The 26411-nt window shown below is 41.2% G+C and overlaps 1 protein-coding gene across 1 annotated transcript in view; it reads left to right on the top strand.

Moving 5' to 3' along the window:
- Positions 1 to 26411, top strand: part of PGM5 (phosphoglucomutase 5) — a 206493-nt gene that overhangs the window by 113081 nt on the left and 67001 nt on the right. Inside the window, exon 7 of the mRNA XM_040248878.1 lies at positions 11290 to 11405. Coding sequence (XP_040104812.1) covers positions 11290 to 11405 — 116 coding nt within the window. The remainder of the gene's footprint in view (positions 1 to 11289; positions 11406 to 26411) is intronic.

The raw sequence follows: 26411 nt of genomic DNA on the forward strand, positions 1-26411 counted from the left end.
ACAGGAAATCAATTTTTATGTGAGATGTGGATATTTTTTAATATGGCTAGTATGATATGGGTTGAGGCCTTACCCACACGTGCACACTCACAGAGTAACTACTTCTGAATGCCATTGGTCAGGGATAAGAAAATGTGCCATTTAAAGCTGTGTCTTCAACAATCCAAAGACTGTGAAAGACTTTAGGGTTCACCCTTAGTTAAATGACCACTGGGGAGGGTTCCTCTGCTATGCCAGGAACGTGTTTAAGGGACTTGAGGGCTGTAGCTTCTACTCTGGCTGCATTCAGGTGAAGCTGATGGAGAGCTGCTGCACCCAGTTGCACAGGCTGTGCACTGTGTAAGGCCCATGCATTCCAAGTGGGTAATGTTCACACTGAGAACACTTACATTTAAATATTTACTATGACGGTGTTTCTGCAGTTGGCATTAAAGTTCTCTCTTCTAAGAAAAGCAGCATGCCACAGTACCTCTTGAAAGCTGGAAATTATCAGGGTCTCAAAGACATTATAGTGGCTCTAGCCAAGGGCACTGCTTGGGCTGCAGCCCTCGGCTGCCAGAGAGGGTGGTGCTCCTACTGCTCGTCTGTGTCATGCCTTCACCATAGGAAGTGGGGTCTTGGCCTGAAGAGAATTGTTCCTCTCACACAAGACTCTTCTCCCACAGTGGCTTTCAATGCCTGGAAGCCATCATGTCCTCTCCCGACCCCGTCCCTTCTCTGCAGGCCCCCAGTTAGGCTGAGGCAGCATCAGCCTAAAACACAGAATAAATCCACACAGGGGATCTGTGCCTCAGTCTCTGAGAAGGGGGACAGAACAGTTGAGTGGCTTTCTGATTCCCTGTGGAGACTCTGCTTCTTCAATTAATTACAGGAACTGTGTGTTCTCACCAAACTATTTTGGTCCCCGTTCCCCAGAGACCACTAGGCCCTCAAGAGAGAGTCTGTCCCACTGCAGAGTCACCCTGAATGCAAACAGCTGCTTTCCTCATCTCTTACTTCTTCCCCTACTGCTTCCCAGGACCAGACTTAGACAGTGAAGAGCCCTGCCATCCATCACCCCCACTAGCTGTGACCCTAGGCTGCCTCTCTCTCCTGAGCCCAGAACTTCCTGCAGTCTGGGACCTGGTAGAAGGGTATTTGCCTCTCTGGGATGCCCTTCCAGTTGGCTCATCTCTCAAACCTCTTTGGGAAAGGCCTCTTCCTGAGAATCCTTGATGTGACTCAAGGCTATTTGACATATTTCTTCTCCCTTGCTTTTCAAAACTGTTCAGTGGGAGTAAAGTCCTCTGAGGCACACCCCTGCCATAATCATATAGGGGATATATTCGGTTTATCTTAACCAGTGTTTTCCAGTATGTTTTGCATGAAACATCAGTCCCACGAGGTGCTACTTATACACACGAGAAATATATACCCTCCCCTCTATAAGTTTTACAGTGAAGTAAGCATTTACTTCTGAGAAATCCCACCAGGGTAAAGAGAGACCAGTTTTACCATAATCTCTTACCTTTTCACAGTAAACTTATTACAGCTCTGGACTTGGAAAACTAACGTACAGTTATCAGTCTTTTTAGGTTATCAGTCTTTTTAGCCAACTCTTTGTATGTAATTCCATTTGGAAGTTCATCTACCATAACTTAGTTTTATCCTGAGCTTTCAGTGGTCTCGTGTACTTCCTCCCTCTGGTATTTGAAATACTTAGTTCTGGAATCTAGATGACATTGGTACCCATGTAGAAGAAGTCTGTGTTCTGATAGACCCTACGGTACTTGCATAGCATTAGCAAATGTCACTAAGTACTTGCTCTATACCAGTCAATGTCCTTTCCTTCCAGGGGCTCACAGATTAGAGGGGGTCAGCTGTCCCGACATCTAATGCAGTACCCTGTGCTGACTGTGTGGGGGGAGGTGCTGTGGTGGCACAAAGAAGGGACTGGACAGATTAACGTGGACAGTCAAAGTAGCCTGAATCTGGGGGGTGGAATGAAGAGTGCTGGTGTCTTCCATTTGCCCCAGGATCCCTGTCCACGCTCTCCCTACACTCTGTCCCATAGGCTGACCTCTATGGACTGTCTTCCCTCCTGATTTCAGTTGGGTTTGGAGAATTGGGAGTACTGCAGATACCAGAGAGACAGAGGAGAGTGCAGTCAGGAATTGATTCCTCTCCATAGTGCGTTTCTGTGGGCTGGCAACATACCCCCTCTGAAGGTCACGGCTCCTGCCAGGCAGCCCTCTTCACCCAGTTCTGTCTCTGATCAAGGGATGAGCCTGGGGGTGAGGTAGTGCTCACCCAGTGTTACTGTGCTGTCCATTGTGTGCCCCTTCTCCAGTGCCCACCCCTGTGTAGATAGCACCTGTGTTAAACTCTGCTCAATGGCACATCATCTATTCCTGTTGGGACTGTAACTGGTAGAAAGAGCACCCTCTGTGTGAGCTCTGTGTGCCAGCGTCTGAAGCTACGTGGTGCTCTAAGGAGGCTCTATCGTTTCAGTTTGCCCTGGCCAGAGGGCAGAGGGAAATGCAGGAAACAGCCACTGGAGAGGTAACAATGCTGCCAGCTGCTGCGCTGTCCATCACTGGTTTGGGTGTCTGGGGCTTCCCAAGGATCACCCCATTTAGTCCTCCCTGTATGAGGAAATTCACTGTTATTCCATCTCATAGGTGAAAGAGTCTAAGTAACTTGGCCAACCAGCCTAGAAGAAGAGTATCTGGTGGGCACTGAGGCAGTCAGAATTCAGAGTCCATTCTGTCATCCATGCAGATGTATTTGGACTTAATTCCACAGTAGTGTGTGTGTACCTGCCTTTCCTATCTACTCAACTTTGCCTTGTGCTGAGAACATCATTTCCCACAAAAGAGCATCAACTCTTTCAGTAGTTTCTTTCCTTATAACTATGTCTCATTAGATCAAAACTTTTTAAAAAGATATGTTAATGAGGCATGCACTTTCTTTATACTTAAAGACATTAAACCCAATCCTTGAGTAAGGATGAGCATCCTGGAAGAGTAAGTGCAGTCTTGAATGTATGGTACCTTTCAGTTGGGGTGACTGCTTCTGTGTGCCTTGATAAATGCTCATTTTCTCAGAGTCCATTTAGGGATGGCTGCCTGATGACTTGAGCTGGCTTCCCAGAAAACAGCAAGCTGGGTCATACATTAAGCCACAGAGCTTTCAGAAAACTGATAATGCCCCGATATTTCAGTATTTACCTCTGCTTATGATATTACCCATTGAGCAGTGATGCAGTATTATACAAAATACTTGTTTTCTCTCGGCTTTGTTCTTCCTTTAAAATGAGTATGCATTTACAGCTGCTGTATGTTTATTTGCTGTTCCATATCCAGATGCCCCATCTCTCCTGTTTTATGACATAGGATCAATAAGATTTTTTAATACCATCCAGGAAAAGATGCTATTCGAATCCAGAAGTGGAAGCACAGAAAGAAAGAGAAGCTTTGTGTAGTGAGATGTTTTATCTCCTGGCTTAGAGCCGATACATCATTTCGTATTTATTACTTTTAGTCTATAAGTATAATTGATTCTAAATCTTCCAAGGGTGTATAGGCTTTAAAAAGCTTCAATGAATTGTCAGCATACTTTAAAATTGAAAGCAAAACAGAAAGACAAGATGATTCACTTTTTGCTCTTCAGGGAGCAATCTCATGGGAATCTGAAAGACAGCTGACAGTCATCTCTTTATCTCTCAGCTTAACTGGAACACTTCAGGCTTAGAATTTGCCAGCCCTAGTCCCTCAGCAGTTTTTCTTCTTTGAAAATAAAATTAGAACCAGGAGCAGTTTACATCAAAGTGCTGAAGCATCAAGATGGTAAACATAGAAACTTGTTGATTCCAGGCATAAGGCTCTAGATTAATTCTAGCTTATGAGAGTAAACCTGTGATTCTTTCAGCTTTCCATATTTTTCTCTTGGATCTTTAGTCACCTTCCCAAAGCCAATTTCTTTCTTTTAATAAAGGTTCTCAAAAGTATGCGTGCCTTCTGTTTCCTAACAAAATTAAAAATCAAATTGGGAAGGATCCTATTTTCCCTTATAACACCTACCTAAAAGGAAAGTGCCATAGCTTTTCTATAAAGCAGCCAAGGCAGCTGGGTTCAAGGGGCACCTTTGTTTTACAGTCGCCCCAAATCTAGAATTTTATAGGAAGCATGACACATCCCGTTATATTTTGTTTTTTATTATAAATATTCTTTAAATGATATGTTTATTTCCCTTTGGATTAAGTGAAAGGTTCAGTACTCAGAACAGTAAAAACAAAACACTGCAGGACATTTTGCGGTTGTTAGAGCACTTTCTTATCTTTATATACTGTCTCATTTGATCCTTATGACCTCCTTGATGAGGCAGGCAAGGGAGGTATTATTTAATATGTGAGTTTTATGATTTAGTCTAGGCTGAGATATCACAGGTCCCAGGAACAGGCAGGTGTCTGCTAAAGTTTATATATTTATATAATATATACAATTTGAATAATATAATAAAGGTATATAATATATGAATATATAAAAATTTAAATTGGAAGATAATTTCTTTACAGTGTGTGGTGGTTTCTAGCATACATCAATGCAAATTGGTTTTATATATATATATATATATATATATATATATATATATCCCTTCTCTCTCGATCCTCTGTGACTGCCCTGTCCTGCCCTTCTCAGTCATCACAGAGTGCCAGACTGGGCTCCGTGTGTTATACAGCAGCTTCCTGCTAGTTATCTGTTTTACTCATGACAGTGTACATATGTTGATGCTACTTTCTCAATTTGTCCTGACCTCTCCTTCCCCTGCTGTGTCCACAAGTCCATTCTCTAGATCTGCATCTCCATTTCATCTCTGTAAAGAGGTTCATTGGTACTATTTTTCTAGATTATATATATATATATATATTCACATTAATATACTGTATTTGTTTTTCTCTGACTTTACTCTGTATAACAGAAATATATAAAATTTATATATAAACTTACACATTTATATAATATATATTTATAATATGTTATATATATTTACATATAAAATACATTATATATTAGCTATATATGTTTGAAAAACTTTTGTGGTCATCTATTATGACAGCCTCATGTTTTATACTTACTTTACCTAGAAGTATGAGTTGCTATAGAGCTTCCCTGGTGCCTCAATGGTAAAGAATCCGCCTGCCAACGCTGGAGATGCAAGTTTGATCCCTAGTCAGGAATATTCCCTGGAGAAGGAAATGGCAACGCACTCCAGTATTCTTGCCTGGGAAGTCCCATGGAGCCTGAAGAGCTACAGTCCACGGGGTCGCAAGAATCAGGCCCCACTTAGTGACACTAAATAGCAACAACAGTGAGTTGCTCCATCCAAAAGATGAGTTGAAGAGTGGACTTTGAGATTTGCTATTGGAGAACAAGGCTTAGCTGAACTCTGGCTAATTTTTACTTATGAGCTGAGAAGGCTGCCTTAGATAGGCTTTTAAACTGCAAACTCACTGAAGCCTTTTACCTCAGAGCAGTTCTAGCCAGCGGTACCAGATATCAAAGAAGGGATCCGGTAGTGAACTCATCAATGTGAAAATACTGAAGGACTGACTTGCCAGCAGTTTTGTTACACGTCTACTAGACCTTAGCCCACCGTATCCAAATGCTATTAAACTCCATCTCCAGTGATTTGTTTGTTGGGATGATGTAAACATTTCTAATTCAAACATGTACTTAGTCATAAGTACTACAGAGGGCTTTTTCTTCTAAATAAAAAAATGTTTCATTGAAGCATAATGTATATTTTATATGCATGAGGCACACCTGATGCATAGCTCAAGCACTTTCCATAAAGAATATACACCCATGTAACTACCATTGTAGATTAAGAAACAGAACCCATTCCTGAAGCTCTCTTGATCCCCATTCCAATTACTACCTTCCATTCCTCCCCAGAGATAACATCTATCCTGACTTTGTCACCAATGACTAGCTTTTCTGATTTTTTTTTTCCTAACTATAGAAAAGTGAAAGTGAAGTCGCTCAGTCATGTCCGACTCTTCATGACCCCATGCGCTGTAGCCTACCAGGCTCCTCCATCCATGGGATTTTCCAGGCAAGAGTACTGGAGTGGGCTGCCATTTCCTTCTCCAGGAGATCTTCCCAACCCAGGGATTGAAACCAGGTCTCCCACATTGTAGGCAGACACTTTACCGTCTGAGGCACCAGGGAAGTCAGGGAAGTTTCTAACTATATTGAGGTATAATTGACAGATAAAACTATCATATATTTAAGGTGTACAGCATGATGATTTGATAACTGATACACATTGTGATGGAGAAGGAAATGGCAACCTACCCCAGTATTCTTGCCTGGAGAATTCCATGGACAGAGGAGCCTGGCAGGCTACAGTCCATGGAGCTGTAAAGAGTCAGACACAACTGAGCAACTAACATACCTTGTGAAGTGCTTATCACAATCAAGTTAATTAACTCACTCATCACCTCACATAGTTACTCTTCATTTTTGGTGAGAATTCTACTTTCAGCAAATTTCAAGTATACAGTGCATATTAATAACTATAGTTACCATGCTGTACATTAGCTTTTCAAAGCTTATTTATCTTATAAATGGAAATTTGTACCCTTTGACCAATATCTCCCCATTTCCCCACCCACCCCCCTAGTTCCTAGCAACCATCAATTTACTCTTCATTTCAGTGAGTTCAGCTTTATTTTTTTAGACTCCACATTTGAGTGATACTGTGCACTATTTGTTTTAACCATAAGAATTCTTTCAACAATACAAATCTTCACCAACACTTGGCAATAACACTTTTTCCAGCATCTTTTCATGTGCTAATCAGTCACTTGAATATCCTGTTATGTAAAGTGCCCCTCTTTTAAAGGTTCTCTGCTGTTTTCATTGACTTGTAGGAGTTTTTATATGCAAACTACATATAAGTCTTTTGTTGGACATATGTGATGCAGATGGGCTTCCCAGGTGGTGCTAGTGGGAAAAGAACCCAACTGCCAATGCAGGGGATTAAAGGCATGAGGGCTGGATCCTGGGTTGGGAAGATCCCCTGGATGGGAGGGCATGGCAACCTACCATGGCTGCCATTTCCTTCTCCTGGAGATCTTCCCAACCCAGGGATTGAAACCAGGTCTCCTACATTGTAGGCAGATGCTTTACCGTCTGAGCCACCAGGGAAGTCAGGGAAGTTTCTAACTATATTGAGGTATAATTGACAGATAAAACTATCATCTATTTAAGGTGTAGAGCATGATGATTTGATAACTGATACACATTGTGTTGGAGAAGGAAATGGTAACCTCCTCCAGTATCCTTGCCTAGAGAATCCCATGGACAGAGGAGCCTGGCAGGCTACAGTCCATAGAGTCGCACAGAGTTGGACATGACTGGAGTGGCAGCACTCACGCACAATGCAGGCATCTTGTAATCTATGTAGATGGAAGCTTTTTAAAAAGGGCTGAGAGTTCAGTGTGTAGAAAATAGGACCAAGAAGTCTGCTAAGCTCTTTAGAAAGTGGATGTTTGAAGATACATCAGAAGAAGAGGGACCTGGATCTTGTCCTTCTAAAATCTATTGCAACTTTCTTAAAGTAGAATTCCAAGAACAGCTGATTCTGCTTCATATATTTGCTATAATTAGTCATTGTTTATTTGGCTGTTCTATAGCAAGGTAAGAGAGTCATTAATAACCGTTGACATTCCAGTAAAATATTATTGCACCCAATGATGTAGCACTGTATAATTAGGTTAATAGCTATTTTAATACCTACTATGGGCACTCACTGTGCTGGATGTGGGAGGCACAAAGATGGATATGCTAGCACCTGTATATGTAGTGAGCTTTTAGGGATTTTTCAGGATACTTTTGTATCTGTTACCTTCTTTGAGCACATGAGGGTAAGGTGACTACCGAGACTGGGAAGATAAAATAATGTGTCTTTCTGCTCTTCAAGCCTTTGATGCTCATATATTCACTGCAATAATTGTGTTCTGAAGTCTTGACTTTCAGGAAATGCCTTTGTCTTATCCTGATAGCTGGGTACTGCTGCTGCGTGTGCTGCTTAGTCGCTCAGTCGTGTCTGACTCTTTGTGACCCCATGGACTGTGGCCCACTAGGCTTCTCTGTTCATGGGATTCTCCAGGCAGGAATACTGGAGTGGGTAGCCATTCTCTTCTCCAAAGGATCTTCCCAGCCCAGGGACTGAACCCGAGTCTCAGATTCTTTACTTTCTGAGCCACCAGAGAAGCCTCTGTCCTGATAGCCCCACCGATTAATACCTGGAGAAATTCCCTTTGCTCAAAATGATAAAGTTATAATCACTTGATTGTATCTTAATATAAGGAGCCTAAAATGAGAAAAGATTAAGTAGAGATACTTTCCCCCTTGCTATTCAACAATATTCCTTAAATAGTGGATATTAGTCAACTGAAATCATACAGACTTTATTGAGGGCAAGTCTGACAAGGTACTTTGTTATCCTAGACATTGAAGAGCTATAAAGGTATGTAAGATGTAGCTTCTACCCTCAAAGAACTAACACATTGGTGGTGGTGGTAGTGTCTGTGTGTGGAGGGAAAGTGTTAAGGAGGTAAAAACACATACAATGACCATATGAACATAAAGACCCCATACCCAGAGAGGAAGCCTAAGGCAGGAAGGGCTACTCTGGGTTGATTATGGCAATGAAAAACAAATGGTATTATAGATAAAATGATAATAGAGCTGCTGCTATAAAACTAATCCCAAAATGTACAATGGCTCAAACACAACAAAAGGTTTTTTCTCAGTCATTAAAAGTTAAAAACAAGTGTTCCTGATTGGTGATTAATTCTCTTCCAAATGGTGATTCAGAGATCCAGATTCTTCCAACTTGTAGGTCCACCATCTTTAACATGTGGCTTCTAGGATGGTGGGGCTTGTCCACATTAAACTGGGAGGAGAAGGAACAGGGAGGATGGGAAGTTTTAATAGCCATATCTGAAAAGAGTATGCATTATCTCCACTAGAGTTCCACTGGCTAGAGTTCTACATGGCCACAGCGAACCTCATGGGAGGCTAAGAAATGTAGTCCAGCTGTGTGTCCAGGAAAAGATGCATTTATGGACCACTAGCAGTCTTTGCCACAAGATTCATGATGGCGGGACATTTTAGATAGATTTTGAAGCAACGTGAAGTATTCTGAGAGACTGGAAAGGAGGATTAATCCATGTAACATGAAAAGCAGGAAGAGGGACTCAGAAATCAACAACAAAAATGCAACAGCATATTTAAAAAATAAGAAATGATTGGGACTTCCGTATTGATCCAGTGGTTAAGACTCTGCGCTTCCATAGCAGGGGCTCCAGTTTGATCCCTGGTTAGGGAACTAAGATCCCGCATGCTGCGTGGTGACTCCCACCCCCGCAAAGTAAAAGAAAAAAAGAGAGTTCAGTTTTTTTAAAGGAGCATGTGGGAGGGGTCATGAGAGAAAGTGTTGGATTGGCAGACTGAGGCTATTTCCAACCTGAAGCCACATTTTTAGAGGTTTTAAAATCCATAATGAGGAGCCTGTATCTATCATGTTTCTTTGTTTTCCAGTGTTTTTCCTTTTTGCTATGAGAGCTCACTCCCATTTTTAGGAAAATTTTGGCCCAGATTCACTTTCTTTCTTTTCCTTCTGGTCTTTCCTAGAAAGTGAGGTTTGTTTGTCTCTAGCATGTGATGGTGGGAGTCAAGAAGAGGGGAGCAGACCCTCAGCATGAGCAGCTTCAGTTTTAGCTTTTGTACCAGAGAGTTTCAGAGACTCCACTGGGGCCTCCTGCCAAAAAGAGGCCAGGCTCCTCCAGTCAGCCTGGTATCTGCTGAATGCTATGTTTGGGATGGATCCCAAGTTCAGTAGAAGGAGAAGGGAGGGGAATTCCTCTCTGACTTTAGGACACAATCAACTCATGCTTGGGATCCTGGAATTTAATTACCCATATTGTTATCTTAGCTTGTATAACTGCAACTGTGGCTCATAGTTATAAAAGTATCCAGTCCTTTAAAATCCAGCCTCAGCCTTTAGCCTAATGACCTCCTAAGAGTGATTAACTGAAACCGGTGGAGTTGGGGAAATCCTTTCTCCTCCCTTAAGTTCTGCCAACTTGGCTTTGAACCAAGAAGAAAGTTTTAACCAGAGAATATATATCTCACACCCTCTAGCCTTTCTCTTACCCTCAACTCTGCCCCAGTTGCATACTATTTTGTGATCATATACATTCATTTTAGCTAAATTAATTTTGAGCCAGCCTTCACTGTGAACTGCCCTTGAAAGCTTCTGTGTGAATGATTTCTTCTTTGTTGAACTTCTGACCGTGAAACTAATGGCTTTGAAAACTTTCTCTCTCCAGTTTGGGGAGGATTTATTTCACTATTCCTACCAGGATGTAAGCATGATTATGTATTTTTCTTGGAATATTTTGAGAATAAGAAAACCAACATTTCTAGCAGCTCATAGAAAGAATGTTCCAGTTCTATTGGCTCAGTTGGTAAAGAATCTACCTGCAATGCAGGAGACCCAGGGTTCGATTCTTGGGTCAGGAAGATCCCCTGGAGAAGAAAGAGATGGCAACCCACTTGAGTAATCTTGCCTGGGAAGTCCCATGGACAGAGGAGCCTGGTGGGCTACAGTCCATGTGTTTGCAAGAGTCAGACAGAATTTAGTGACTAAACCACCAAAGTGTGTGTGTGTGTGTGTGTGTGTGTGTGTGTGTGTGTATTGGGGGGTAAAGCTAAGCAGTGTACCACAGTGTCTACTATTTTCTAGGAGTTGAATTGCTGGTTCATGGGATGTGTATATATTCATCTTTAGTATGTGCATGCTAAGTCACTTCAGTCATATCCGACTGTGCAATCCTATGGACTATAGCCTACCAGGGTCCTCTGTCCTTGGGATTCTCCAGGGAAGAGTACTGGAGTGGGTTGCCATGCCCTCCTCATATTCATTAGTAGATAATGTCAAACAATATTCCAAAGTGTTTGCATCCAAACACCACCTTAATTTAGATTCTCAGATCCCCAATTGGATCTTACCACAAAGGTTAAGGAATATATATAGAAGGGAAACATAAATGTGAGAATATGCTATCCATAAACTTTCACTTATGGCTTCACATCTTGAAAACTGTCCACATTGTTCAAGGTGTTCTAAAATATAGCTTATAGCATAAACAAATCTTAAAGACTTGCTTAGGTGCTGAGAAAAAAAGGAAAGGAGAAATATGGATTGATTGTTGCCTTAAATTCTGTTTTTCAGAGTGGCCAAATCAATGAAGGTCCCTGTGTATGAGACCCCAGCTGGATGGAGATTCTTCTCAAATTTGATGGACTCGGGCAGGTGCTCTCTGTGTGGAGAAGAGAGCTTTGGCACTGGTAGGCTTTATTGGGTTGGTGTTACTGGAGAGGGTGGCTGCAGTGCTCTGTGACCTCAGTTTGGAAACCTGTGAATCCAGTGTAAATCAAAGGCCGGGGAAGGAGTTAGAGGCAAAAAAAAAAAAAAAAAATTAGAATAAACCTAGTGGGATACATGCTATAACACACTCACATCTTCTGCCTATTTTTTCTTTTAAAAAATTTCCCTTTCTTTCCAAACTATTATGGAAATTAAAAAAAAAAATATGTACATACATCTTATCTTTTGGCTTGCATAGTTCCCAAGAAAAGTGAAAGTGAAAGTTGCTCATTCGTTTCCGACCCTTTGTGACTTCATGGACTCTTTGTGACTCCATGGACTGTACAGTCCATGGAATTCTCCAGGCCAGAATACTGAAGAGGGTAGCCTTCCCTTCTCTAGGGGATCTCTTCCCAACCCAGGGATTGAACCCAGGTCTCCCGCATTGCAGGCGGATGCTTTACCAGCTGAGTCACAAGGGAAGCCCATAGTTCCCAAGAAATCAGCTCTAATTATTACTGTTGCTCTGTATTCAAATTTCCCCTACCTCCCACTTCTGTCTTCCTTTAATATTTTCTTTTTATCTTTTGTTTTTAACAGTTTAATTATATCTAGGCACATGTATTTTTAAAATTTTTCTTGGGGTTCTTTGGGATTCTTGGATCTGTTGTTTGTTGTCTTTCATTAATTTTAGAAAATTCTCAGCCATTATCTTTTTTAATATCTCTCTTTCCCTATTCTCTCATCTCCTCTGAGGCTCCAGTTACTCATATATTAGATAATTTGTGTCCGTATGTTTGTCTCAGAGGTTTTACAAGCACTACTTGGTTTTGTTTAGTCTTTTTTCTTTTTGTGTTTCAGTTTAGATAATCTTTATAGGCATGTTACTGATTCTTTCCTGAGCTCTGTCCAGTCTTTTGCTGAGCCTAGTGAAGCATTTCTTCATCTCTGATACTGTGTTTTTTATTTCTAGCATTTCTTTTTGACTCTTCTTAAATAACTTTCATCTCTTTGATGCATTTCTTGATCTGTTTATGTCTGCTGTTTACCTTTTCCATTAGATTACTGAACATGTTAAACATAGTTATAAACTTTCTGACTGATAATTCCAATATCTGGTTCTTTTCTGGTTCTGGTTCTCTTGATTTCTTTGTCTGTTGATAAAGCAGTGGTTTACTCATTCTTGGTTTTTGTATATCCTGTAATTTTTTCATTTAATGCTGGACTGTATGTGTATAAAAACAGCAGAGACTAATGTAAGTAATATTTACACAAAGAAAAGGGTGTTATGGTATTATCTTTCTTTCTATCAGAGCATTAGTGTGCAAGTTTAAGCTAAATGTAATTAAGTCTTGAGCTGTGTTTGAGTTTCATTGTTTCTGTTGAAAATCTTTAGTATATCACAGACTTCAAATTCTCCCAGGAGTGGGATATTTTTACTGTGTACTGAAAGTGAGGATGGGTTATGAACGAGATTTTTCAGTGTTTCTGTTTCATTCACAGCTTTCAGCAGTTACTGCATGTAGGTGATACAAAATAGACCTCTTATCACCAAGTACTTGACCCTTCTCTGATGGTAGCAGACCTCTATTTAGTATTGGTATAGAATTCCGGGCCCAAGATTTCCTACCCTGTCTCTAAGGTTTTTTACTTCAATTCTTATTTCAGTAGCAGCAAATCTTTGGGTCCTAGGCATAAGACGGTTTGCAGCTCATTCATCCAGGAACTTTAGGCTTTCATTTCCTATGAAAGAAATGTTTGGGGAACGAGAAGAGTTTCATGCTTATCTCTTGGGCAGAAGTTGATTATATCCTGCATACCAGCAGTAACAAATCTCTCTTTTTCCAGCCTTTCCTGAGTACCCGGTGGAACCTATGAAAAGAACTTAGAAGTGTGCCCCTTATATCTGGGACTCTAGGCAATTTTAAAGTAACATGATAAAAGCTATACTTGGCCCTTACAAAGTTTTAAACTCTTATGTGACTTCTTATTATTCATTTGTATGGAAGTATCTTCTTTTCCCTGTGGTCTGCCAGAGATGAGATGGTTTTATGTGTCCTATCTTTCCTTAAAGGGGCTTGAGACTCTTTGGAATCCACTTTATTGCCTGTGACATCAAATCTCTAATCAGTTCCCCAAAAGTTGTGATTTTGCAGATTTCCTAATCTTTTCTTATTACTGGAATGGGTGTGGCACTGTCTTGTAGATTTTTACAGTTAGGATCCAAACGACCTTACACTGCAACTGGTTAATATCTCTATTCAGTTCAGTTTAGTTCAGTCTCTCAGTCGTGTCCGACTCTTTGCCATCCCATGAATCGCAGCACACTAGGCCTCCCTGTCCATCAGCAACTCCCGGAGTTCACTCAGACTCTTGTCCATCGAGTCAGTGATGCCATCCAGCCATCTCATCCTCTGTCGTCCCCTTCTCCTCCTGTCCCCAATCCCTCCCAGCATCAGAGTCTTTTCCCATGAGTCAACTCCTCGCGTGAGGTGGCCAAAGTACTGGAGTTTCAGCTTTAGCATCAGTCCTTCCAATGAACACCCAGGGCTGATCTCCTTTAGAATGGACTGGTTGGATCTCCTTGCAGTGCAAGGGACTCTCAAGTGTCTTCTCCAACACCACAGTTCAAAAGCATCAATTCTTCGGCACTCAGCTTTCTTCACAGTCCAACTTTCACATCCATACATGACCACTGGAAAAACCATAGCCTTGACTAGACGGGCCTCTGTTGGCAAACTAATGTCTTTGCTTTTGAATATGCTATCTCGGTTGGTCATAACTTTCCTTCCAAGGAGTAAGCGTCTTTTAATTTCATGGCTGCAGTCACCATCTGCAGTGATTTTCGAGCCCAAAAAAATAAAGTCTGAGACTGCTTCCACTGTTTCTCCATCTACTTCCTATTGAAGTGATGGGACCAGATGCCATGATCTTAGTTTTCTGAATGTTGAGCTTTAAGCCAACTTTTCCACTCTCCTCTTTCACTTTCATCGAGAGACTCTTTAACTCCTCTTCACTTTCTGCCATAGGGTGGTGTCATCTGCATATCTGAGGTGATTGATATTTCTCCCGGCTATCTTGATTCCAGCTTGTGCTTCTTCCAGCCCAGCGTTTCTCATGATGTACTCTGCATATAAGTTAAGTAAGCAGGGTGACAATATACAGCCTTGATGTACTCCTTTTCCTATTTGGAACCAGTCTGTTGTTCCATGTCCAGTTCTAACTGTTGCTTCCTGACCTGCATACAGATTTCTCAAGAGGCAGGTCAGGTGGTCTGGTATTTCCATCTCTTTCAGAATTTTCAGTTTATTGTGGTCCACACAGTCAAAGGCTTTGGCATAGTCAATAAAGCAGAAATAAATGTTTTGCTGGAACTCTCTTGCTTTTTCCATGAGCCAGCGGATGTTGGCAATTTGATCTCTGGTTCCTCTGTCTTTTCTAAAACCAGCTTGAACATCTGGAAGTTCACGGTTCACGTATTGCTGAAGCCTGGCTTGGAGAATTCCGAGCATTACTTTACTAACGTATGAGATGAGTGCAATTGTGCGGTAGTTTGAGCATTCTTTGGCATTGCCTTTCTTTGGGATTGGAATGAAAACTGACCTTTTCCAGTCCTGTGGCCACTGCTGAGTTTTCCAAATTTGCTGGCATATTGAATGCAGCATTTTCACAGCATCATCTTTCAGGATTTGAAATAGCTCCACTGGAATTCCATCACCTCCACTAGCTTTGTTTGTAGTGATGCTTCCTAAGGCCCACTTGACTTTACATTCTAGTATGTCTGGCTCTAGGTGAGTGATCACACCATCATGATTATCTTGGTCGTGAAGATCTTTTTTGTACAGTTCTTCTGTGTATTCTTGCCACCTCTTCTTAATATCTTCTGCTTCTGTTAGGTTGTCCTGTTATTTCTGTCCTTTATCAAGCCCATCTTTGCATGAAATGTTCCCTTGGTATCTCTAATTTTCTTGAAGAAATCTCTAGTTTTCCCCATTCTGTTGTTTTCCTCTATTTCTTTGCATTGATCACTGAAGAAGGCTTTCTTATCTCTTCTTGCTATTCTTTGGAACTCTGCATTCAGATGCTTATATCTTTCCTTTTCTCCTTTGCTTTTCACCTCTCTTCTTTTCACAGCTATTTGTAAGGCCTCCGCAGACAGTCATTTTGCTTTTTTGCATTTCTTTTCCATGGGGATGGTCTTGATCCCTGTCTCCTGTACAGTCACAAATCTCATTCCATAGTCCATCAGGCACTCTATCTATCAGATCTAGTCCCTTAAATCTATTTCTCACTTCCACTGTATAGTCATAAGGGATTTGATAATCTCTCTCTTAAGTCTCTTTTAATCTGCATTTATCTCCTGTATATTTTCTGTTTCTAATTTATCCATTGAAGAAACTGAGTCTTATGTCCTGTAGAGCTGTTAATAGCCTTGATTTTAACGTTCGTTTCTAATTTGTTTAGTGTTATATAAAGAGAAACTATTAATAATTTTTTTTTCTGGTTTGTAACCATGATAACAGATTCTGTTATTTACTATGGTATTTTCTTTTGTAACACTTCTACATTTTTGGCATTCATTTTAGATATACAGTCTTATAATTTACAGTTAAAAGATTTTTTATGTTTTTTCTACTATTTAGCCCTTCTATTTTATAGTCATATTAAAGACCTTATATTTTATAGTCTACAATATTAAAAATAATATTAAAAAGCAATTGTGATAGCTCATGATTTTAATGGAAATTAATTCAATATTTTACCATCTGTTTTGATGACTGCTTCTTAATGTTAGTAAAATCCTTGTCATGCTTATGTAATACCCCCTCCATTCTCATATTACTTAGAATCATATAATAAATGGCCGCTGGAAGATGCCCTTTCAGAATCAAGTGATATATTAGTGGTTTTTTCTCCTTTATTATGTGAATGTAATTTTTACCAAAATTAGTTAGATTCTAACAGCATTAATGGTACAAAAGCGTTGGCAGGAAAAGGAGAAAAGGGTTCCAGGAAAAGGGTCTCCTGGAAAAGGAGAGACTGTATTAAGCTCTCTCAATGATTGTGTTTGATATCAGAATGTGTGGCTGGCAGGTCTGCTTAGGACAGGTAAAACTGTTACATTTTTTCTCTGCTGATGCTTTGAAAAATAGGTGTTCTGTATGTCTAAACCAGTGACTGTGACTCAAAAAACTCAGGAATTGTATATTGTATATAACAATTCTGCCTAAAATTGTTCTGCCCAGATAACACAAATCTAACAACTGGGATAAAACTGGTAAGTCCAGATTATCTCGTTTCTCTCTCTGTCTTTATAAACATTTACCGAGTGTTTACAATATACCATAAATTTGTAGTCTTTAAAATTAAAGAATAAAATATTATATGTATAAAACCATATTATACCCTTAATAACAAATATTTGCTGACTTCAATGTAATAAACATTTATTCTGTACTTACAGAGTACAAGGCACTATATTGGATGATATATAGAATACAAAATGCTTAAGTTCATACCTTTAAGAAACTCAAGATCTTTAGGGTACATAGAAAGATACACAGATAACTTTTCTACAAAACAGAAAATTTGAAGTTCCACAATAGAGGAATAGAAAAAGTACTGTGGCTGATAGGAAAAGGAGAAAGTAGTTTGGAACCGGAGGCTCAAAGCAGACTTCTTGGAAGAGATGGGAGTTGGATAGTTCCTAAAGAATGGAAAGGATTTGCACATATAGAGATGACAGGACAGAGCCTTGTTAGATGGAGACAGCAATGTCAAGAAAGTAATAGAAGTGGGAGATGAGAGGACATGTGTTGTAAGTAGCTAGCTGTTTAGTTTATCTAGAGAAGTGTTTTCCAAATATGAATCAAGGCTAATTTGGGATCATGAGATTGGTACAACTTTTTAAGACAATAGACTAGAAACTATCAGATGCATTGCATTTAGTAAAGGTAAATGTTATTTGGGGAAATTTTACATACAAATATACATACAGGTATCTGTGTGTATAGTAGGTCTTACTGTAAAGCATATTTATTGTGGATCATGGGCAAAAACTGAAAAAGACTGTTCTATACCAGGGATTGGGAAACTTTTTCTGTAAAGAGCCAGGTAGTGAATATTTTAGACTTTGTGAACTGAGAGGCTATATACGTTCTCTTCCAGAGTTACTCAACTGAATGACCGTAGCACAAAAGCAGCCATAGACACTACATACATGAGTATGGTGGTGTGCCAATAAAAATTTACTTACAAAAAGAGGCCCAAGTCCAAATTTGGCCCATGGGCTGAAGTTTACTAACCTCTTACATATAGGGTAGGATAGAGAAGGGAGTATCCAGAAACAGTTTCTTCCAATCAAGATACTGGAAATACCAATGGCGAGGGGCCCACTTTAGAAGCCCTTTGCCTGCCTAGCTTAGATGTTGAGTGTGCTCAGTTCCCCAGTTGTGTCTGACTCTTTTCTGACTGCATGGACTGTAGCCCACTAGGATCCTCTGTCCATGGGATTTCCCAGGCAAGAATACGGGAGTGGGTTCCTTCTCCAGGGGATCTAGGAATCCATCCATGGTCTGCAGGGGAGGAGGGATATCTGTTTGCAGCCACTCTCCAGCAATCTTTGCTTTCAGATTGTTATGCTAGTTGCAGCACGTGGGCTGGACTAGAAGGGAAATTTTTAAAGTCTCTCACTGTTCTGTTTGCCCATCATTCTCCTTTCAAGGAACACAACAGATTTTTTAACGTGTAGAACCCAGCCCCACCATTCTTCAGGTTCGGATGACATTAGCCTGATTTGACAGATGAGGCTCCTGAACCCAGGAAGCAGTTAAGTGACTCACCCAGGGCCCCAGAGCCTGGAAAAGGCCTCGACTTGAATTATATTACAGTTGAACTAACAGCCAGGTCTCCTGCCGTACGGCTCATACTGCTTTCCACTGTGCCAATCAGTCTTTCCCATGAAAGCAATGGCTAATTCTGTCTCTCCAGCACTTAACAGTAGATGACTGTTAGAAGGCCCGAGGAACTGGACCACTCATTCTTGGAAGGAGAAACTGGCTTCATGCTGTTCCTTATTAATGCTGGTTCTTGGAGAGGCATTGAGCTAGATATGTTAAGAATCGCTTGGGAAGCTTGATAAAAATATAGATTTTCTATCCTACCCTTGTTTGAAATCCCTGGCTCAAGCCTGAGAATCTGCATTTTAAGTGTCCTTATGTGATTCTGATGTGCAGTCAAGAGCAGGAAACGTTCCTCTGGTGAGAACCGGTATTTGTTTTTCATCAGGAATGGTATAACAAGTATCTCTGAGATGTGACGCCAGGTTCAGCTCAGGAAGTCTAGAGGCCCAGGAACATGAGGCTGATGATCACCTACCACTTACAGACAAACCACATGGCCTCTCTGACCCCCTATAATTCCCACCTGTAAAAGTCAGCTGCTCACAGGCGCTTCCCACCTACCTTAGGATATAGTTCTCAAAATCAAGTGAGCTAATAAGGGAAGGAAAAAGCAGAGAGATGGAAAGATTCTAAACCTGAGACTGGGCAGACACTTCTAGAGCTTATCAAAGCTTTCTCTAGTGAGTGAAGTAAAAGTCGCTCAGTTGTGTCCGACTCTTTGTGACCCCATGGACTATACAGTCCGTGAAATTCTCTAGGCCAGAGTACTGGAGTGGGTAGCCTTTCCCTTCTCCAGGGGATCTTCCCAACCGAGGGGTTGAACCCCAGTTTCCCACATTGCAGCTGGATTCTTTACCAGCTGAGCCACAAGGGAAGCCAAAGCTTTCTCTAGTGGTGGCCTTTTTCAATGCCCTTGGGGCATGGAGCTGTGTACCAACTAGGAATGCAGACTTTAGTGCCAGGAAAGCTTGAAAATATGGATCTGCCTCAGGCTCAAGATGCCAAGCTTTTTGTCCAAGATGAGCAAGATATACCCTGAGTGGGAATTTCCCTTACCAGCATCTTGAACTCCCAGAACTTGCCAAGGTAACATGCTAGTGGTAAGATCAGAGTCCATGCTTCTTGCCCAAGGAAAAGTGCGAGTCTTAGATTATAGGAAACCTGTATTTATTGCTCTGTCAGAGAACCAAGGTCATTTCAGAAGCAAAACCATCTTTTGTGCTAGGAAAGATATTCACCCACTTCCTTGGAAGGGCTTTGGAAAACTCTTTTCAGAGGGAAAGGAGAACATTTTATAAATCCTTAGCTTTAAATAGGAAATAACTGTTCCTCTAAATGGCATTCTGGTTACTTTTCTCAAGTTCCACATTGGGAGGAATCTGGACTCGTTCCCACACACAAAAGGGGGTACTAAAATCCTAAAACCAAGAGTTAAAAAACCAACAACTTTGAAGTTTGGGAGCATTTGTTGATGATGTTCTACTGGTTGCCATCATTGTCATCAGTTTTCTAAGAAGTCATACCATCAGGGGAGTGTATGAATTAACCATGCCTAGAACTTGTCCCTTTACAGATAATGCAAAGAATTGCTGGGTTTGTGAATGCCTAGAAGAGCTCCAAGCTGACCACCATCTTGAGTATCACTGTTACTTTTGTTATGTATTTTTAAAAAGTTAATGTCAATAGTCAAACAAAATAAGGCAATACAGTAATGTTTACTTTGCCCAAGAAAGTGTTCTCTGATAAGTTTTCCACAATAATAATAGTTTTCTTTTACAATTAGCACTTAGTATGTACCGGAGTGTTGCTAAGCCTTTTGTATACAACCATCTCTTTCTGGAAATTTGGTGTTGAATCCAGGTCTCCTGACACCAACATGACTCTTTCTACTGTGAACTCTGGGGTTCAGCCTGGTGCTAATAAAGTTGGCTCCTTTTATAGGCTGTAGCACAAAAGGAAGAGGCCCACAGTATGTATGTACTTCATGACACAGGAAATCGCAAGTATCTTTCCATTCTTTTGAGATTTTTCTGGATCCCTTTGCTTGCCATGTGACTATAAATGCCCTGAGAATAAAAGCCATGTCTATCTCGCTCAGCTCTATTTTGTTTTATAAATGATAGGCTTTGAGTATTTATGGGGTAGATGGAAGGATAGAAGGAAGGAAGGGAGGGAGGGAGATTGGGAAGATGGATGAAGTAAATGGATAGAAGGAAAGAAACAAAGAATTTCCATTTTGGCATATTTTCTTTGCATTATTACTAATTATATTTTTATCACTCTTGAGTGGTTATATTTCTGGAAATCTAAGCATTAGGGTATCCAAAGATTTGGGAGGATTCATAAAAACAAAACCACATAAACATAGGCCATTTGGAAGGGGGTGAATAAAATGTTATCCCAGGTGGTATTAGTGGTAAAGAACCTGCCTGTCAATGCAGGAAACATAAGAGATGTGAGTTTGATTCTCAGGTCGGGAAGATACCCTGGAGGAGGGCATGGCAACCCATTCCAGTATTCTTGCCTGGAGAATCACATGGACAGAGGAGCCTGGTGGGCTACAGTCCATGTGATCACAAAGAGTCGGACACGACTGAAGCAACAGCACATGTACATAAGAATTACATAAAATTTTAAGATCAAGTTTTAACATTTTCAGCCATCCTGTCATTACTAGCACAAATTAATAGCTAGCAAAGTATTTCTAGGAACACTTCATCCCCACATCTGTGTTAATGAAGCTTTAAAATTTTAAGTACTATTAAGTATTTGTAATTCAAGTTGTATTACCTTGTTTTCTTCCTGTGGTTGAGTGGTTGGGGGCTGCTGACGATTACCTGTAAATAGCCATGTTCAATAGTGCTTGGGTTCTAGCTTTAGTGATCTTATGTATTTGCTAAATTCTTACATCATAGACATTCTCTGCTCTATTGTCTTATGGTTTATATTACTGACTTCACTCTCCAGTTGCCTTGTGAATGGACATTTTATTTCCACTAACAGGTAAACAGTTTATAATACTTTCAAGTTCCATACCTCTTCCTTTGTTTATATTTCACACATGAACTATGTATATCCTAACTCAAGGTTGGGTTTATAAGAGTGCTGTTAAACAATATTGAGTAGGTTGAACTGTCTCTAATTTATACATTTATTTTTATTTAATATCAGATTTTTTAAAGGTATGATAAAGGAAATCTTTAGTTCTTTCCCCATTTAGATAATCATTAGTTCTTATATTTCGCAGTTTTCACATCTATCCAGTCTCTAGGCCAGAGAATGAGACCCGTGTGTCTGTGAATTTCAGATTATCAAGGTTCTACCACAGCTCTTTCTCTTGTTTGGATAGCAGATGTGACATGAGGACGCTGTGATGACAGCATTATCAGCACTAGGAGAGCAATTTCTTTCCTGGGCAAGTTGAAACAGGATGTGTGTACATGTGCAATTCAATCTAGGCTGGGCTAGAGCACAGAAATGGTGTGATTGACAGGTCCCAAGACACTCCTTGTAAACTCTGAAAACTGAAACTCTCATTTGGACCTCTGCAAACTCTCAACCTGAGTGTTGGGAAAGAGAACTCCCACTTGGAGTGGTAAGAATGTCTCCATCAGAAAAAAATCTTTTTCCTGATGGCTCCACAGTTCCAGTTCCTCTGACCCTTTAATTCATCCTGCAAGCTGATGAAAAGTGGCAAGAGCGGGTGTTGTGTGAAACTATAGTGTGGAGCAGAAAGGAATGGGCCTCCATCTGAGGCTGTGTCCACGCTTGCCAGTGCATCTTGGGACTGGGAATCCTGGGAAACCATCCTTCAGTCCTTACAGATTGAAGAATTCCAAACAGACTATAAAGGTTTCTTTTCACAATTTCTAGGAGACTTTTGGGCTTCTCTCATAGCTTAGCTGTAAAGAATCTGCCTGCAATGTGGGAGACCTGGGTTTGATCCCTGGGTTGGGAAGATCCCCTGGAGGAGGGCATGGACAATCCCCATGGACCGAGGAGCCTGGCAGCCTACAGTCCATGGCGGTCACAAAGAGTTGGACACGACTGAGTGACTAAGCACAGCACAGCACAGGGGACTTGTAACAAAGGGGCCATCCCTTGGTATTTAAGATGCAATCCCTAAAGTTGTGCTTTGAGGCTCCCCCGCCCCACCCCACACTGTCTTCCAGTTGCCAGGTGGCTCCACTGGGACTAAATGACTAAAGGACTACAATGACTAAAGAGTGACAGGTCCTCACCCCTGTGGTGCAGGCATTAAACCCCTTGGAGAGATTTCTGGTTCAGCTAACAACTGCTGCTGCTGCTAAGTTGCTTCAGTCGTGTCCGACTCTGTGCGGCCCCATAGATGGCAGCCCACCAGGCTCTCCCGTCCCTGGGACTCTCCAGGCAAGAACACTAGAGTGGGTTGCCATTTCCTTCTCCAATGTATGAAAGTGAAAAGTGAAAGTGAAGTTGCTCAGTCGTGTCCAACCCTTAGCAACCCCATGGACTGCAGCCCACCAGGCTCGTCCATCCATGGAATTTTCCAGGCCAGAGTACTGGCGTGGGGTGCTACTGCCTTCCCCGACTATTGAGGAACAATTCTTACTGAATTGTATTGTTCCCACCAGCACTGGCAACAAAGAAGTGGGCTGGGATGTTTACGAGTCAGAAGGCCCCCTGTCCTGTATGTTGGCATACTTGTGTAAGGGAAAAGTGTCAGATGGCCGACCCGATGTTAACACTTTCTCCTCCTCTGGGATGGATGGCCCGGCTGCCTTAGGTCCTGTGTTAATGCAACAGTGCTAACACTTATTATTTACTGAGCACCTCCTGAGTGATAAGTATAATGCCTAGGGCCGCCTATATGACATTTCACTGAGACTTTTTGACTCTAAAATGAACTGCTGCTGCTGCTACTAGCAACCATAATAACTCCAACTTTATAGACAAGGTCATGGAGGATTAGGGAGGAATCTCACATGGCAGAGCCAGGATTCAAAGCCAGTCTCATTGGCCCCACTGTACTCTGCTGCCTCTTTTAAGGACATCCCAAGGGGTCCTTCTCCCTGGTCTGGTTAATTCTTTTGGATGGGATGAGATGCGTGCCAGGAGATGTGGTGTCATGTAAACAGCACAGCACTAGGAAGTGACCCAGTTAGACCTTGACTCCTCCTCTCTGTCATTGAACTACCTTACACAGATCACTTAACTTCTCTGGGCTTCAGTTTCCTCATTTATAAGATGAATCTGTTCAGTGGGATGATCTATAAAATTTTTTCCCATGTATTTTTTCAGATTGCTTCCAGCTTTTTGTGAGGAACGAATCTGATGAATTATATCAAACTACGTACTAGAGTTTCACCTAATCATTCATTTACTCATTCAACAAATGTTTACTGTGCACTTTCTATGAGCCAGGGCCAAGATAGAATGATGAGTCATTTCAGGTACAGGCCCTTCCCTCATGGAGTTTGCAGTGTGTTGCAACAGTCAGGATATTAGCCAAAAGCCCTGCTGCATTATTATGTCAAACACCATGACTATCATCAAATTTATTGTTACCTCTCATTGGGAGGCAGTATGCCCCCCAGGCATCATGAGCTACACAATCAGTTACTGCTGTCCTTCCTTTCTGAGCTGACAGCTGCCTCCAACCCGCTTATGAGCAGGACAACTTTGTTTTGCAGTTGGTAAACATTTTAGAGCATTAATTTTAAAAAATTTCTTTTTAATCATGGAAAAGTGACAGTTTTTCCATGAGCCCTGATTTTTGGCCAGATTTGAAGAGCTGAACACAAACAGTTTGAGACATGGAAAAAAAAATAACCTGTCACAGTTCAATAACACATTCTCGAATCTTAGATTCCCTGCAAGGGGTGCCTCCCAGTGTTCCCTCATAACTTCTCTATTTTAAAAGACAGACCCTTGAGTGGGTAAAATGAGGATGGGAAGAATTTCACTGCCCATTAATGAAAGCTTCACTGGTAGATGAAAAGAATAAATTTATAAGAGAAGAGAAGTAAAGGGAAATGTAACATCTTATCCTGAATGTCTAGGGAGGAAAAAATCAAATCCATCATGCAGATATTCAGAAGGGCTGCCTCAGGTCTAACCACATGCGGCATTTTATCTGCCTCATTGTGGCTGCTGAGGACCACCAGCATTACTGGGCATTTCCAGAGGTGGTTATGTCCACAGACGTTGGAGCCAAACTGTCCAGGTGTGAAGCTTTTCTTCACTTAGTGGCCATGTGACTTCATACAAATGACCTAACCTCAACCTCTTATCTGTAAAAAGAAGTTATCAAATTGTCAAAGTTAGATAATAGATGTGTAAAGTACTGAGTGAAGTGCTTGGTACCTTGCTATTATTTTTCTAAAGATGGAATTTAACTCGCTGTGTCATTCTGCATCAAGAGCAAGTATGTAGAGAAATTTCCCGTCATTTCTGGCTTTAGGAAATGTGTGTGCTTAGGTATGTGCTGTATATGCACATATTCTAAAAACCATCAGGAACCCCTTTAAGCGAGTGACCTTCCTTATCAGATGGCCAACCATCCTGGTGTGCCTGGGTTGGAGAAGGTTCCTGGTATGTTGTTCATTTCCTGCTAAAACACGGAAAGTCCTAGGCACACCAGGATGGGTTGATTACCCCAAATTTGGCAAGGCCTTCAGTAGATTTCCAGGCAAAAAGGAGGAAAACCATGATATTAAAGCTGGCTCCAGTGAGAGGCCCCTATCTGACTAAGGCCAGGGGCATCCATTGAACTAGACACCAATGGGTACTTTCCTTTAGTGCTAAATTTGAGCAAATAGAGGAAGAGGCCTAATTCACTGTCTCTCAGTAATCTGCTGCCAATATTGGACTATTGTGAGTAACCTTCTCTGAAAACAATGGTTCTCAACTCTGGCTGCCCATAAGAGTTACTCAGTGAATTTTAAAAAATATACTAATGCCTGGCTCCCATTGCCAAAAATTCTGGTTTTATTGGTCTGGGGTGGGGCCTGAGCATTGGTATTTTTTAATAAGTTCTTTAGGAGCTTCCAATGAGCAGCCTGGGTTGAGAAACACTTAACTTATTTCTAGCTTGAAGTTGGCAACAGGTGCACCATGATTTGTATTTTCCTGAATGACAAAGTCAGACTTTCATGATCAGAGTCTCAACTGAGATGACTTGATCTGTTAGTAACGTGTGTGTTGTTTTATTGAGTTGATTTGCCCATGCTGGCATTTCCATTAGAGGAAAATTCCTTTGAGGTTGAGTACTCTTCTTTCTTTCCCTATTTATTTTGTGAGGGCAGTATACTTACTGATATACTGCCTAGCTCAAAGTAATATGGTTTTAAAGCTTGAGAAAACTCAAGTCTAATTTGAGGGAATAGGGAAGTAGGGATGTTTCTGGTGAGAAAAAAATAAACCTGTCTTTGGAGTCAGTTTTTCCCAGAGTTGTGGCCAGAGAGCTGAACTGGTATCTTGGTGAAGATGGCTGGTTCTCTGTGCTGGTCAGAGTGAGTCTGAGTGGGCTTCAGGCTGTGTTAGCTTGGATAGGGGAAGGGCAGTTGAGTGGTACTTACAGGCTTTGGAAATATGGGTTAAAGCTTCTTGCAGTGTCCCGAACCAGGTGACAAACTGGCTGTACTACAAGCCAGGTATCCAGAGAAGCAAACTTCAAAATTTGTACTGTATTATTTAATTCTAGGGCTTCCCTGGTGGCTCAGATGGTAAAGCCTCTGCCTGCAATGCAGGAGACCTGGGTTTGATCCCTGGGTTGGGAAGATGCCCTGGAGAAGGGAATGGCTACCCACTCCAGTATTCTTGCCTGGAGAATTCCATGGCCGGAAGAGCCTGGCGGACTGCAGTCCATGGGGTCACAAAGAGCTGGACACGACTGATAAGGAGAAATGAGCTATTAAGACATGAGAAGATATCGAGGAAACTTAAATGCATATTACTCAGTGAAAAGAAGCGAAACTAAAAATGCCATATATTGTGAGTCCAATTATATGATAATCTAGAAAAGACAAAACTGTAAAGATAATAAAAGGCTTACTGGTTGCCCAGGGCTGCAAGGGTGGGAAGGATGAATAATCAGAACCCAGA

The sequence above is a fragment of the Oryx dammah genome, unplaced genomic scaffold (genome assembly GCF_014754425.2).
Source record: "Oryx dammah isolate SB20612 unplaced genomic scaffold, SCBI_Odam_1.1 HiC_scaffold_1, whole genome shotgun sequence".
Taxonomy (NCBI): domain Eukaryota; kingdom Metazoa; phylum Chordata; class Mammalia; order Artiodactyla; family Bovidae; genus Oryx; species Oryx dammah.